Source organism: Anarhichas minor, unplaced genomic scaffold (assembly GCF_050575085.1).
Source record: "Anarhichas minor isolate MPS153535 unplaced genomic scaffold, ASM5057508v1 ptg000083l, whole genome shotgun sequence".
NCBI classification, from domain to species: domain Eukaryota; kingdom Metazoa; phylum Chordata; class Actinopteri; order Perciformes; family Anarhichadidae; genus Anarhichas; species Anarhichas minor.
The window spans coordinates 288,074-304,678 of NW_027466529.1; the positions used below are offsets into that span (position 1 = coordinate 288,074).

The window sequence follows — 16,605 nt, forward strand, 5'->3', positions numbered from 1 at the left end:
TTGGTGTTTCTACAGTCACCAAAGTGCTGCAGTGAGTTGAACTTCAAAACTAGTCCTCAGGCCGAGCCCCACCCCGCAGACACTCAGCAACCATGTGAATCTGTGAGGAGGGGGTTGTTTGCCCACTGTGGGGGTGTCAGGCTGGCTAAAAAAAGGGGGCATGGGGCTGTGACGCTGCCCTGCCATGCTGGTGGGGCCCAGAACTGTCCATGTAGACAGGAAGATCAGATTACACAAAAAATATCTCTGGCTGACTGCAGCTGAATGGCTTTAGGGGCTTTGGAGTATTGTTAGCCTGCTGCTAGATTGTAGACCTTCTTTCATCCCCGTCACTCTATCTGTCGTGCTTCCTCTGTCGCTTCAAAGTTCCTTGATACCGTATATAAAAGGCCAACAAGCATATTGCCCACTTGTTTCAATATCATTGCTCATTGCCTCTAAAAGGCTCGTGTTCCAGTTTAGAAGTGACAGCATCAAAGACAGATGCTCTTCTGCAAAGACTAGAGTAGAATCACAGTTGACAAAGGCTGGACACCAACATCTCATGTAGTTAAATGACATCGGGCAGCTTGTTCTGATGTTTCCGCTGTACCGCGTCGCTTTGTGCTCGAGAGCGAGTCTGTCGAATTTCAGCCACACATCACTCAAATGAATCAAGGAGCAAAGATGTCAGGCCACCGTTCTGTAATGAGATTTGGATGTAAAAAACGAAATTGATAATCGACCGGCTACAATGGATCATCTGTCAGACTGACGAGAGACCATCTGAGGACAGAGAACAGAAATAACTAGAAAGTTTATGTGAATGTATGAAGGAGACACTACTGGCTCTTTTCTAACTAGATCAAAACTCAGAGATGAAGTCAGAACCGTCCTTGGGAATAGGAATACTGTATGTGAATACTTAATCACAAGCTGATTTATTTTTAATCATTACATTAGATGTCTCCTGTGGATTGCCAGAAGGACATGAGGTCCCTCAGGTAGCTCAGTACATTGCTAGAGCTTCATGCAGTCTTAATGAGTTAGATGGGAATGATACCGCATCTGTACATTAAAGATATATGGAGCTCCTGAACCTGGTTGGTTTAGCTCAGCATAAAGACAGAATCTTGAGGGGAAAGCAAAGAGTAAAACAACGTCTTAATGTGGTTTTATAGGGGTAACATAACAGCACAGACGGGCCCTATTCAAACATATTTTTTGTACGAATTTAACACAACCTGTTAATTGATGATGTTCAGAGGTGCAAGTAGGCACATTTAAAAAAGAATAAAAATCTTTGGACAGAACCAGGCTTGCTATTTCCAGTTTTTGTGCTAAGCTAACCTAGCCTGCTAACTTTAACTTCATATTTCCCGTAAAAACGTAAGAGTAGTATCAATCTTTACATTTACCTCTCAGCAAGAAAATGTTGAAGGATTCCTTTAAAAAAAACAATTGCTTTTTACATGCTCATGTTTGTACACTAACTATTAAGATACTGCCAGCAGCTGGTTGGCTTAGCTTAGCATAAAAAGAAACAGTGGGAAGTCAATGCTCAAAAAGGTTGTGGTTTAATGCTAACTGCACCCAGCTAAGAAATAGTCTGGCACACATTGCCCCTGTAAAACCACAACGTTACACAAAATGTAATAAAATATAAGAGCGGTTGTTAGGTGGATTTTGTTGTCTTTGGACAGAGCCAGATCAGCTGTTTCCAGTTTTTATATTAAACTAAGCTAACCTTACCGACTGATAGCTGTAGCTGGGAGTGAAATCAATTTTCTCATCAAACTCTCAGCAATTAAACATACTTCCCCGCAGCTTTTCCCCTTAATTCCAAAATAATCTCACTTCCACCGTTATTACATTTATACAAATATTGTAAAACTGCAAAGTTTTAAAGAAGAACAAACAGTGTGAGGCTACAGAAAGCCTACAGCAGCATTAGTCGTGCTGTTTTTGTATGTGGGGTCATGTCAAAGTTAAAAGCCTTGCTGCTATGCAGTTGAAAAGATAGCAAGTTTATTCTGGAAAACGAGACTGATTGAGAACAGATAGCAGCAGAAACAACCTGCAGAAATCAGGTCCACTGCAGGTTATCAACAAGATGAATGATGCGGTGTGGGGACAAACTAAACACTCATCAAAATGAAAGCCGTCCCAATTTAGGTTAATGTAATGAGTTCTGCTAAGGATGAGGGGGAAAAAAAGTGAAATGCTGTGATAACAATTAGGGAAAAAGAGTATACATGGTTGATTCTGTTTACTTTATTTCAGTACATGTTACTCATACAAAATAATCTGTACAAAGGCTAAAATAGGTCATATTTTTTGCATAGAAGGAAAAGTGATGTAAAACAGAAAGCCAGGATGGAATGGCACAATAAACTCCACTATCACACACGGGCCTGATAACAATTAGGTTCAAAAAGGGATAGAGCTCCGTACAAAAATACTCTGCTGCTCACTCCATGCTGTAGAAACCAGAGACAAATTGGCGAGGGGCTCCCACTTTCATCATCTCCCTTTTGTTCTTGACAAAAAAAAAAAAAAGAAGAAACTCTGCTCGACTGGCTGACTACCATTAGCCCATCTCAGTGTCTTTAGGACAACAGTGCCTCAGGTTTTGTCATTCTTTAAAAAAAAAAGAGGTCCTTTTAGGGCGGCAATGCCACTCGGTTTCATTTAACACACCATGGGATCTGCTGTGGCACCGCTTCACTTTGCTCTTCAAGCCAAGTCCTGTCTTTCAACCCCCAGCAAAACAAATTCAGCATCAAACACTGTTTAAATGCTGCCTGAATAATTGACAGTGACTTAAAAAGGGAATACATCAGGAGCATCGAGTCATTAAACATGAAAGGCAATGAGCGTACGGTATCGTGGGATTTTGTGACACTCTTTCCTTTATTTTTTTAAAAAATAGTTGATTTCGAGAATAAAGAGAAGTTAGTGCACCACCTTGTATAGATATTTAGAGTGCTTTCACATGTAGCAGAAAACTCCACAGGACAAGGCTGGCAGGTATCAGATAGTGCCCCCCAGCAGAACACAACATCAAATACACCATTTTTCCAGAGCATACATTTCCACCGCTCAGATATTCAGCTGTAGCACAGGAGAAGGATTAGGAGGATATTACAGAAATAATATGTCGGCGGTGGCAAAAAAAAAATAAAAAATAGCTTCTAGGTCTCAAAATTCTTCACAGCAGACAAAACCCAATTACTGCATGTGCATTCTTCCTTTACCAGCGCTGTGGCTTATACTGGGAGTGCTTCCATGGATAAGAGGGAATACTTTATACTCCTTCCAATAAAAAAAAGATCATACGGAAAAATGTGTCTTACTACAAGATGTAAATAAAATATGAAAACCATACTGACAAAAAACACAAATTTACATCAAATTGACACTGCTCCGGCATTTCACAGAGGCAGAAAAACCTATCAAACATGAGAGAATGAATAACATATGGCTGGAGGGTATTGTCCTTAAATGAGCACAACAGATCATAGGTTGTTAGGCAATTCACAATGGCAATGAAACTGTCAATGTGATTACAAGAGGTAAAGTATAACAGTAAGTTACAGCAGTTGTAAAATCAGCATATTTACATCCGGGGCTAACGTACAGGGCTGATATACTGTATACTGTAGTGGCATGAGCTCTGTGTTGTACAGTGTCATCTAATAGATCATGCTCTAGAAATACATAACGAGTCTTACACTGGCAGTTTTAAAAGACATACTGCAGATTATGCCAGCATGTCCTAATTTAATTTGACTAGGTCTTACAGAAAAGCACGGAGACAAGCGTGCATTATGTCTTTTGTGGGCTTCATCCAATGCTAGATGCCAAATTTTCCCTCTCTATCAATTCGGACTTACCTGCTTTAATTGCCTGTAGCCGTGTTAAGACAGAAAGGCGTTTTTGCAACTTGTAGAGGAACATCGCAAAGACTAATCCTCCAAGAGACAAATGCTTAGTGGTTTCATGTTCTCACAATGAGAGACTATGAGCCTCTGTCATGAATGGAAAAAAATCAAAGCCATTTAAAACAGCCTACAACAAGAAAAACAACAGTATATCGTATAAAAACAAACATTTAAAACAGCCACAACCAATGTACAAAAATAACCTCATTAATCTGCTTTTGTTAAAACGGCGTTAATCCCGGCATTCGACAAACACGAAGGAACATTTTCTCTGACAAAACCATGAAATCTAGGTGACAGTGGCAGAGCTGAAGGGGGGTTCACATGGAGGAGGAAATGTCAGAATGTCAGCGGAGTCAGATCAGTCAGGGGCAAAGAGTTTGCAAGCTGGCTTTCTGAAGCATGACGTTAGATTGTGAGACAGACACTGGATTTGCTTTATTCCACATTTTCTGTGACATCCGAGCTTAAACACTTCTCCGCCCGGTGCAAGATGAAGCACCACGACAACATTTTTGTTTATTTTCTGAACTTGCCTGCAGTTAGCACTGCAATGCAGTCTGATTTACAGAAGTAGAGGCAGCTATTAGTTCTATAACCATGCCCGTGTTCGGGATATACTTCACAGTTGGTTCCAGTTGTCTTAAGAGCACAGCTGTATTTCCACAGTGGCAGTGCTGCCAGCTACTGTATATGTAGCGCTGCAGAGCCAGGCAGTAAATAAGAGACGTGCGGAGGGGTTTGTGGAGGCAGCCAAGGAGACGAGATGTGACCACTCGTGCCTGCGCTGTACATCAGCAGCTGTCATGTTCCCCCCGTGGACACAACAAGAAGAGTCGGCGCATATGGGGACAGGCAGTGAATCAAAGCCAGCAGGGTCGGTGCACATAACAGCCCAGATCTGCTGCTTCCTGAAGCACGGACCTCTTCCTAAAAACGTGTCTCTCAGATTAAGTCATTATCAAACCAATAAAAACAACAACCTGTTAAGAATTACTTCAGGTGATACTCGGAGGCATACAGGCTGACAGACTGGAAGAATGGGTGAATCTTGGTGGGTCATGCCGTGTCACTTGTTAGCCCATGTAGCGGCAATGCGCAGTGTCTGAGTTCCAAGGCTTCATCCAAAGCAACTAACTCTCCTGTCAACAATTACCTTGGATACAATTTAGAGCACAGAAATTTCTGGTCCCAATGATTTCTGTACTCTGTTTCCAACAGGAAATGATCACGTGTCCTCTCCTGATAATTCTAGTATATTACGACTTGGGCCTTACTGTGGTAGTTTTGGCCATCACTCTTATTGGTAATGGTACTGTAAGTTCTTTGCAGAGACCTGGAAATGTGGCCTCTAAAAAGAAGTCGGATGGGGAAAGAAGCATGTAGGCTGGCCTCTTGGATTGCTGCCCACATCTCAGACTTTTTCTAACAATTGACAAAAAGTCTTGTGCTCATTGACGAGTGTTTTTTTGGTTGTTGGGAGGAGCAAATGAGCCAAAGAGAGCAATGGGGACATCTTCCTGTGCCATAGTGAGAAGAACAGCCTGTGTCCGAAATCACTCCCCAAACTACACAGTGCACTTTCTGTTTTTTTTACAGTCCCACACTTTCAGTATCCGAATTCAGAGTGTGGAATTCATGCCCCACACAATGGCCTCCAATTTCCCACAATGGATGGATCTAATCAGCCAAGGTAATTGAAAACACCTGTGTGGCCGTGCAGGGCTTTAGTATCAGCATCTGTCGACCCGTGGCGAAAGACGGGAGCAGCTCCTCGCAACCGCGTTCATGTGGAAATGACATTGTCACATCAGAGAGGAAAGTCAGCCCTCCCTCCCCAATGGAGAACGGCTAATATGAACACAGTGTCATGATGACTATTGAAATGGTAAAGCAACATGGCAAAAGGCCTTTCTCACAGGAGACATTTGGACTTTTCATAGAAGGAAAAGCACACCACTAACGATGGGTCTGTTCGTATTAAGTGTTCCAGTGAGCGAGCACAAGCAGTACCAGGAACCTGAAATCAAAGCAGCTAAATGCAATTCAGCCATCATAAATTTCATTACTTAGACCCGTGCTATTTCCTACGGCGACAAGTCAAAATGTTTTCTGTGAAAAGGGCCAATATTTCATCTGATTATCAGCCTATAGGAACATGAGCAGTCAGATGAGGTGACTGAGGTGAACAGTGAAATTATTATTCAAACTGTCCATCAGAGTTTACAGATGGACTTTTCGGTTTACCTTTGTGTTTTCTGAATAAGATGGTAGCTAATGTGGTTAAACTATTGGCCTGTTCACAACCTGTTGGATCGTCTGACTGCTTGTTTCTTGCCTCGTTGTTGAAATGTTGTAATGCACTTGAGTTTACTGTCACAGCTGATGACCAATCGCAACCAAATGACGGCCTGAACTGAAGTAAGTCTTTAACAATAAGCTGTTTTTTTACACCACCAATACTCTGTATCTGGTGGCCACACCAGATACAGAGTATTTTCAGTCTTAAGACAGCAAGCACATATTCCTTTAGCGAATCAGTGGTAAACAGGCATAAACAGACATGTCCTATAGGCTTTGTTGCCATACCTATCTGTCTCAGCTTTGATCCTCCTACACTCACCACCCCCCCTCCACCGTGGCTGCAAGAAAAGGAAGCTTATGTAAAATCTCTGAAGTTGCAAACCAGAGTATCTGTGTGATGAGCAGGAATGTCAGCTATTGTGGGTACGTATTGAGCATGGAGCTCATTGCTTTCTGACATGTGGTAAGAAAATTGGGGCGAAAAAAAAGAAACATGGAAAGAGGAAGGAGTTGACAGCCAGAGAGAGGAAGAGTGAGAAGGGCAGAGCAAATTGATGAGATCTCAAGAATATAGAAGAGAAGGTCTCTAGCCGCCTCCGCAAACACAATTGAATGTAGCAGGGAGACAACATGTCTGCTCTGCTTTCGCCTCTCGTGCCCTTGCTTTACACCGTGTTTTTTCCCCCCTTCAGCTCGGACAATGTGATAAAACCGACCCACAAAGTCTCACACACACACACACACACACACACACACACACACACACACACACACACACACACACACGCACACACACACACACGCACACACACACACACACACACACACACACACACACACACACACGCACACACATTTGAGTCTGTATTCTCGAAGGGGGAACTGAATCACCCAGATCTCTTCACTTGACAGTCCTGGTGGAGCCCTAATAAACAGCAATTTTACACCATTTGTGTTGTCTCATAGGGAATGGGAATACTGCTGATGTGTTGCAGTACAAAGTGTGTGTGTGTGTGTCTGTGTTCACTAGTAGATTTGCGCATGACAAGTTATTGTTCAGAGAATACTGCAGAATTTGGTGCAAAATAAATCCTCCGATGATTTCTCACACCAACATGACATTCCTCCATCACGCTCGTTTTACCAAAACATCTATAGCCAAAAGAAGAAAAAAAAAAAATGAATCATGTATTACATTAAACAGCATCCCCACATGTCCGTGTTGCTCCACAGCAACATCACGTCAAATCCATCTGAGAGCTCATTGCACTGATCTGTTCAACACTTACACGTCACAGGAGCGTCGACGACTTACAAAAAACCCCAAAATGAAGACGTTTGACATTTCAACGACAAAGGTAAATCAGTAAAGTAGAAAACTACCATGCCATCTTGAAACTTTTTCCATTTACAAGTGAAAAGGAGGCTCGACTTCAATCAACATGAGGGAAAAAGAAACTCCACAAATGTTGAAGGGTATTATCAGTTGTATGTGTTCTCTTTGCCTCAGAGAAGGGTGTGTGGGCATTAGTAAAGTCTTCATTGTCTTAAAGTCTGTCCTTGCTTCCTTTCCAGCAAATTGTTAGTCCAAGCAAGAAAAAAAAAAGTAGAATATGTAATAGAAATGTACTCAAGAGGAGTGACAACCAATGGGATTCTCTTCCTTGCCGAAAATAGGTGTCCCTTCTCTTCCACTTGTGTTACTCTTTGGCAAAATGAATGGAGCGAGAGGAGAGAGCAGAATGGAGCGGGGAGACAGCTGGGATCTGTACAGAAGGTCTGGGAAGTGGGGGTGGGGGGGCAAAGAAGGTTGTAAAGTGAAGGCGGGGAAGCTGTTTAAATCAGAGTCTCCTCTCCATTGGGAGCCTCCCTCCAAGGCTAAGCGTCGTACTTCTTCCCTGTTCTATGGATGTGGTGGAACAGCGTCATGGAGAACGCCATGCCCAGGAGCTGTGGAAGAGCGGAGAAGGAGGTGGTGAATTTGTGTGTGTATATATACGTACATACAGTCTGTGTGTGCACGTGTGTCTCTGTGTGGTCTTTTTGATGTTGATGCCTTAGGCTGCAATGAGTTTTGATGCGCTGTATATCCTGTGGTGAAGCGCAAGCACTTTTTCGTTGGTTTCACTTTTTTTTTTTTATCAGACGGCCTTCAAATGGGAGCTCTGGAATCTTTGTGACGGAAAAAATGTAAAGCGTGACTCAGCATTAAGTCAATAAAGCAAATTGAGATGCCACTGAATCAAAGTAGCCAGCGATCTCTTTGAAGTTTCCATTACTCCTGATACTTCTACTTCAAACACAGTCACAAGGCTGATCCTAAAACCATTATCTGGCAAAGTCAGGATGGCAGGGAAACTGCAAAGTATTGTATGGTGCACAGTCTTTAGTCAAAAGGCATCATGGACTTCCTGCAAACAGCCTCCACTGGGGATTCCTACGGGATGCGATTAGCCTGGGAAAGCTTCCGATTCTCTTCCTTTAGTTTAAGTCAAAGCCTAATTCGTGGGGCTGCTTCAGAGAAAATGCTACCTTAAGCCGCTGCCAATCAAAACATGAAGTGGCATTTGAGGTAAACATTCAGCTGAGAGTGAGTTCAAACCAATGAAAAACCAACCCAGTTATTTACAAGTGCCTCATCTGTGCAGCTCTGTCAGTCTCAGAGCGTTATTTTTGCTGTCGGATTCTTTCAGTCTGAGTGAGACAGCACGACAGTCGCTCCTACAGGCTCTTCAAAGCTCCGTCATCCTTCCATGCTTAAGAATATATAAATACGGCTGAGGTTCCTGAAACCATTGTGGATGAAGTTATACATAAGGGCTTTTGCCCAAGTCTGGCATATATGCTGCTGGTCTAAATCATTCATAAGCCACTTCCCCCGTGCCCCTGCCAATTATGTAACATTGCAGACTTGTAGGGCATCAGCTTTTCATGATGCTCACCTCCATCATATCCCCCAACTTTCCTTTGAATCTGCTAATCTGACAACTCAAGGTCTGTTCTTTGACTCTCTCACATCCCACCTGACGCAGTATGTGGAGCATGTGTGTGTGTGTGTGTGTGTGTGTGTGTGTGTGTGTATGGAGGGGGAGAGAGATCATTAAAATGAATGGAAGCCGAGTAGATGATGTTGGGTTTAATTCTGCACAAAGACTTTTATCAGTCTCCAAATGGCGCCAATATTTGTCACCGCTCTGCTGGTGCATACTGTGGCTACGGTTGAAAAATCCAAAAGTTACTTCCACTTTTCCTTGACCTCGATGGAAAACGTCACGAGGTAAAGGAAATATGTGATGGAAAATTCACAAGACTTTAGGAAAAGACAACCGCGGAGCTCAGAATGGTGAATGAAGGACTACTTTTTTGACTTTGTTACATTTTGAAGTAAATAAATACATAATATATATACACAATATACAATTAAATAAAATGGCTGTCACTGTATTTTCATATTCATCAACATGAACCCCATTAGTGTATGACTGTATAAAAATAAATGTTAAACCTGTGCAAAATAGGCATATCGTTTGTTTTCATGGACGGCCGAATGGTGCGTCACTTTAAATGTTGCCGCCGCAAGGAATTGTGGGGCGGGATTGTCTTCTTTCCTTTGGTAAAGGATGGTCCAGTGTATCCTATGCTGAAGGGCTAAGAAAGGAAGCATTGAAGCACCTTTCCTTAGCATTTAGAGAATTTGAACAGCTCCTATATCATTGCGGCCACTCAGATACTTCTGGGTCATTTCACTCCGTTAGGAACCTCAGCAAAAAGGACTTTTCGACTGCAGCCTGTGTGTGTGTGTGTGTGTGTTTGCAGATGAACAGACAGGGAACATATAGTGTCAGACAGAGACAAGAGGGTCGGTGAGTTTGAATGAATCCATGTCAGAAGAGTGCGATCTTTCATGAATACATAGCGGCTGTATACAGTAATGCTGACTTTCTCACAGTGGGTGCTGTGAACTTTAACAGAAGGCTCAAGCACCATCTTTCCCCAAGGACAATTGAAATGTGAAGAATCTTACAAAACTCAACTAGGGGATTTCATAGCGAGGCCACCCTTGCTCTGAATGAACAAGAGTTCATGAATAAGCAAACGGGAGAGCGAGGGCAGGGGAAATAAAGCAAGAGGGCATGTTGAAAAGTAAGAAGCAGAGTGCAGGGGCGACGCATCGCAGGAACAGGAATTTTGTGTGAAAAATGTTCGGGTTAGGTTAGGGGGTCATCCCAGTTAACGTTACCCTTGAAAGGTTACCAGTCTATCACAGGGATGGCACATATAGACAAACAGGCCCCAGCTGGCTGTTTCTGGATCCAAACCCAGGACCTAAATATGTTTCAACTTGAGCGAAAACATTACGCTTATCCCTGGTGTTGGGATCTGGCCCTAGTCTAGAAGCACCCATGCTCCTTCCTGTCATACAACGTCTGATGGAAAACTCCAAGATGAATGACTACACCTCCCAGCACAGCAGAAACCTGATGCTGGTCCCTCATTGGCCAAGAAAGGGCCCCCCACTGGTTGTGCCACCTGGTTTATAAGCCTGAGCACAGCTAGAATTCTTTCTCTTCCGTCCAGACACCGCTGGTGTAAGGAGATCCACAAGGCTCTCTTCACCCCGGACTCGTCCAGGGGACAAGAAGATCCACGAGGAACCGCGGCCTCCTCAAATCCTATCAGGTCACATGCAACATTCGCTGGTCGAACAGACTGTGTTTTATTTTGAGTTTTGGATCCTGTAGTGCGAGAACGGATAACTTCTATGCCCCGTTCTCCCACCCTTTTTGTGTACACACCGCCGGCAGAAGGTAACAATCGTTCCTCGCCGAAGATTTCCGGGAAGGACGACCCAAACCTCGTCCCTCAGCCGAAGTTAAAAAGCCCCTCTCTGCAGCGAGGAGGCCGAGTCTGCGCCAGCCAGCCCCGAGGCCGCGCCACCGAGAGCCAGCGGCTACTCGAGGACCGAGTGATCCCCACCACGGGAAACGTACCCTACCGAACGAAGCTTCTACAAGTAAGAGTTACTGGTATCTGGGCCTAGCTTAGCTTAGCTTAGCATTAGCTTAATTTAGCCTATTCGTTATGTCGTTGTTATTCCTGTGTCTTGTTACGTTAAGTTACTGTCGTGTTATAACGTGTTATTGCGCAAGCATCGCGGACCACGGAGTCCCGTTATATTGTGTATTTCCTGCCGTAACTGTTTGCATTAGATCCGTCGCTGCTAGTGGATGTGGAGGTTGTGATTTTATCATTTCAAAGACCAAAACCACGGTGGCGGAGCCTCGTCTCGCCGACCGAGTTTCGGGGTGATAAGAGAGCAATACTCGCATCTCACCGCAGTGATAAAGATCTGTTTGTTTTTGGGGATTCTTTTATTTTGTTTTTGGTTTTATTCTCTCCTCTTTAAATCGGCTCTGTGAGTGAGATCTAGAACCGCAACTATCACCGTACAAGCGTGACCGGTCGGTTCAGAATCCGACCGCAGAGTTTACGAGTGATCAGCTGTTCCTCACATTCTCACTGCAGCTCGGAGCACCGCGCTCAGAGCTCCTCTCTCCCTCTCTCGCTCTCTCTCTTCCTACTAACCCGCATACACATAGTTAGATTCACTGATTTTGGGTGAACCTCTCAGACACGTGGTCGCGTAATCTATTGTCTCAACCCACATTGTGCGCCGTCCCACGTGGTTACACGTAGCCACCTCTCAGCTATCTTGTCGCGGGTCAATAGACTCCGCCATCTTTGCTTGTAGGCTCACACGCCCCTTTTTAGGTTACGTACCATCACTGTTTGAGTAGGCCCCCCCCCCCTTTGTTTCCACACACACACACTCACACCTGTACATATATCTATATACATATCCTTACCCCACTTTATTCATTTGACTTTAGGTATTAGACATATAATTGTATGATAGTGTTTGTTGATTTTGATATTACTTGATTTGATCATTTATTATTTTGATTTAATAAACTCTGTTATATTTTAAAGAGCAGTCGTCTGTGATTACTTGTGCATATGTGTGTAATAATAACTGGATGTAGTGGCCTGTGCTCGAACTTAAACCTTCACTTTCACTCTGAACGTGTAATAGTACTCAGACTATTGACATTATGAGTGAACGCTAATTATGAGACTTAGTTTTATTGTTTGGTTATTGGTCCCTGTTCGCAGGGTGGTGCCCCGTTGTTATTAATAATCATTAATAATTATTACTGACATTAATATTTCTATTGATGTCAAGAATTTAATTTCTTAGATGCTGATAACCAAACACGCTCCTCTACGTTCCCAACACTGGGCTTTATGACTCTATTTCATAAACGTATACAGAGACTGCAGGAAGAAGGAGAGAAACTGGAGGAAGATTACAGAAACAACTGTGAGTTCCTGATGGATGTTGAAATGAGTCGACCAGCTGTCATGGTCGGTGCATTGCTAGCTAGCTACAGCTAACGTCTGTATAGTTGGTACTTAGCTGGCTGCCTGGAGTGAATAACCGCAAACTGCAAAAAAACTCCAGCAGTCAAATTTATGCAAAGGCGAGGGGAAAAAGTACATTTTGCTTTCTTCAGTCTGCAGACACTTTTAGGACACAACCTTCAAGTAAGTGGGAAATGTACTGCAACGTCAGTGACACTCGCCGATCAAAGAGGGATAGATGTAAAGCAGATTTTAGGACAAAAGGAGAAACGGTATCGTAGGAGGAATATCTATCACCCTTGCTTTTAATCTGAGACTCTATACCTACTCCTCCATATTCAGTATCTCCGCTGATCGCTCCTTATACGTGACTACAGCCTGTTTGGCTCAAATCCAGGAAGGCTTTGATTCTCCCAGACAGGATCAGGGTGCAGGAGACAGTGACTTCAATATTTCAAGATGTGTGGGTGCTCAGAACGCCTACTGAGCACAGTCCTCGTAACTTCCACAGGAGAAGATGGTGGCACAGAGGCCATGGGATGCACACATTTTTTTTTTAAAAACATGTTGCCAGACAGGCAGACACAAACAAATGCACCTAGACACAAAGCAAAAAACGAAGAAACGGGGAGAAAACAAATGGGAGAGAAGCACAAAGAAATGGAGAATGAAAGAGCCATTTATCAATAAGCCTCCTACCTGCACCACCAAGATGACCATGCCTATGGTTCCCAGCAGGTGCTTGTTGTCATCCAGCCATTCCTCCACTTTCTCGAAGCAGCCCTAAGATGGAGCACAAGCTTGTAAAGATGCCACTAAAGAAATGTGCATTTTCAGTGCTGCAGAGGAATCATGTCACTTCAGTTGCTGCCTGTTTGGTCAAGTAGAACAAACCCATCCATCCTGTTCACGCCTTTCCACTAGAATGCATCTCTTGCATACGGGATATACCCTTGGGTGAATGAACTACCAGGTGAGGTGTTAAAACAAGTGAATTGCCCATGAGTGGTGACTTTTATATGCAGACTTATGGGCCATATAGACTGTTAAATATATTACCACCTGGGTTCATTCAAGGGTCACTCACTGTCAGGGGAGGTGGGGTGAAGGACTTAATGGTGGTTTCAGCTGCAAAGTGGTGCCCCGTCTTGAGTGTGGGTGCTGAAGCGGCATGTAAAGCTAACTATATAGTGTGTGGCCGTCTCCTCTGGGCAGGATTACACACAAGCTTTGAGTGCTGCGCTTTCCCAATGGGCCAGCTCAATGTCTGCCTATTCTCGTTTCGGCAATTCGATTAGAGTTTATTACAGTTTTTAATCCCCTACTTTGGACCTGCTAACAAACCACGCATGCCAGACCAAATATAGCAGATTAGACTTGTAATGGAGGGAGATTGTTGAACGTTGTGCTCCAAGCCTTTTGAGGAAAAAAACGGCGACTGTTTAATACATAATGGAAACAAATCCTGTGTGATCAGCAACAAGACAAAAAATGAAAAACTACTGAACAGATGGACCGAAGATGTATGGTTGTTATGTCCCTTGTGAATGTACAAACTTTAAAGTCTGTGTGTATATATATATATATACATACATACACCCACCAAAAGAAACACAAAACATGCGTCTCTTTGTGGTCGTTTAGCGTCTCTGGTCGTTTTGCATCTCTTTGTGGTCGTTTTGAACCACTTTGTAGTTGTTTAATTGACTTAATGAGAAATGTTTACAGTCACCTCAAATAGAGCCTCTAACCTAAGGGGCTCTCTGACCCATTGAGCCTCAGTAGACCCATTCAGTTATGCTTCATACAGTGCATGAACAATAAAAAAATATTTGTGAATATATTACAGCCGATGTGAACTCACCCTGTTCCAGAACATGTTCGTGGAGTTATGCCCACAGTTCTGGTAATGCTCCTGGCAGCAGCGGTCAGGTACTACCTTCTCCTTCAGGGCCTCGTGCCAGTCGGTGTATGCTATCACACCGCAGCACTTCCACTGTGAATGACACACACACACACACACACACACACACACACACACACACACACACACACACACACACACACACACACACACACACACACACCGGACAAAATATGAGTTAATGCTTCCCGCCAAACTAACTTTAATGTAACCAGTATTGTAATTAGTCCCTTTGCTAGCACTGCAATAATGGAGTGAGGCGTACTTCAGCAGTTAGTTTTGACTTTAAATTTGCATTAAAGCCACTGCCACGCCAGGGAATACATTAGCTGGAATATTTTAGTAAAACTTTGCATTTATGTGTCACTTCTAGGGTTGCGAGTGAACGTTCAGGCTAATTTTTCTAATATTTGATGTAATGCATGGCGTGAGGTCTGCTTACCTCTGCCTGGATGATGTTCCAGGCATTTCGTAGGCCTATGTTGTTCTCTGAGTTGTAGAGAGCCAGCCCATCCTTCAGATCCTGCTTGGCGTTCTCACTCACCTGAAGACGAAAAAGAAAACAACGGCCTTTATTAGAGACCTTGGTTTGAAGGGGTCGGTTGAAGAAGTGTTAATTGAGTTTTAATATCAATCATAGTCTTTATATTGGAGCAGGTAGTTGAAGCTTAAGTGTTAGGGCGCATTCATCGTCTACGTCTTTTTCACACAGATTTACATGATCATGTATATGATAATAGTGGCAGTGAAGTGTTTTTTAGTCATGATGAGAAGGGTACATAGACGGCTCACTGTTACTGACATTTAAAGACAGAAAGTACCTGTGGCTGCCAACATAAAAAACAAACAGCAGCTCAGTTACAGGTAGCTTGTTTTCTTGTCATCTAAAAATAACCCTGCTACAGTCACTTGGACTTTTGAATGACGACTGCAGATCTGACACACGTCATGTGTTGCTTCGCTCCACACACTCATGCCCTTCAGCAGAGCAAGCAAATCGTTTTCCTCTTGACTGAACCCCAATAATATGCTCAGGGTCGTGCCATGTCTGATGGAGATTAATATCTCATCAGATGTGTTAATGAGATACAAAATCACAGCTTTTTGTTCTCCTGCAGTTTGCGCTGCCCGTGGGGATTTGCCAACTGCCTGGACAGATTGAGAGGCGCTTCAGATATGGGGTAATTATTACTGGGAAAAAAGATGACATGCACCGTCAGAACCATGCACACATCTTCACAGGCAAGTTACATTGCAACAAAACAAAATGCACTCGCTTTAATAGTTAAAGATTAAGGCCTCAGTCTGTGCCCGGGAAAAAAATAAATAAACAAATTCTTCACACAATAAGAGAAGCGGCATCATGGCTGTCACCGCCTGACACAACAAGCTACTTTCAGCTATTCTTCAATTTCGTTACTCAGAGAGGTAGAACTGGTCTTCAGTTAGACATTGTTTGGAGGCTGCTCAGTAAATCCCTCAGTGAAAAAAATCTTAATGTTACTTGACTAATTACCTGTGTAGCTCAGCAGTTACCTGTATTCTGTACTGAGTATGAGAGTTAGACCAAATCTCCATTTGACCAAACAGAAATCTAAATTAAGCTTTAAATTAAGTGGTTCAGCAATTTATCGATGGGAAGAAAAATCCTAAAACCCCTGTTTGGTGAGTATTTCCTGAATTAAATATAAAAGCCAAAAAAGTTTTGTTACGGAGTAATTAAAGTTCCCCTGGCAATAAAATGCTTTAGTTATCGCTAATCATGCAAAACCCATTTAAAACATCCTTTAAAACCTTTGAAATAAGATTGGTATCATTTCAAATCGCGCTCTTCTTTCTCGCTCGGTGACTTTGCTGATGCAGAGGAGCGTATCTGTGCAGTGCACCTCGGGCTGCAGGCCCTTGTAAATCTGTCCTTGTGCAGGAAAATGAGATGAAGAGCAGCATCATCAATCTGTGCCTCGTACGTTGTTTCTGTCCTTTATCTCTTCCTCTCCATCTAGGCTATACGTGATGCTGCTCGCTCATTAC

General features: G+C 43.2%; 1 protein-coding gene across 1 annotated transcript in view; it reads right to left on the minus strand.

The window, feature by feature from the left end:
* Positions 1-8,105: 8,105 nt before the first annotated feature.
* tspan9a (tetraspanin 9a) overlaps positions 8,106-16,605 on the minus strand; it is a 62,015-nt gene continuing 53,515 nt past the window's right edge. Inside the window, exons 4-7 of the mRNA XM_076081634.1 lie at positions 15,017-15,118; positions 14,515-14,646; positions 13,350-13,433; positions 8,106-8,177 (exon numbers count right to left, since the gene is read on the minus strand). Coding sequence (XP_075937749.1) covers positions 8,106-8,177; positions 13,350-13,433; positions 14,515-14,646; positions 15,017-15,118 — 390 coding nt within the window. The remainder of the gene's footprint in view (positions 8,178-13,349; positions 13,434-14,514; positions 14,647-15,016; positions 15,119-16,605) is intronic.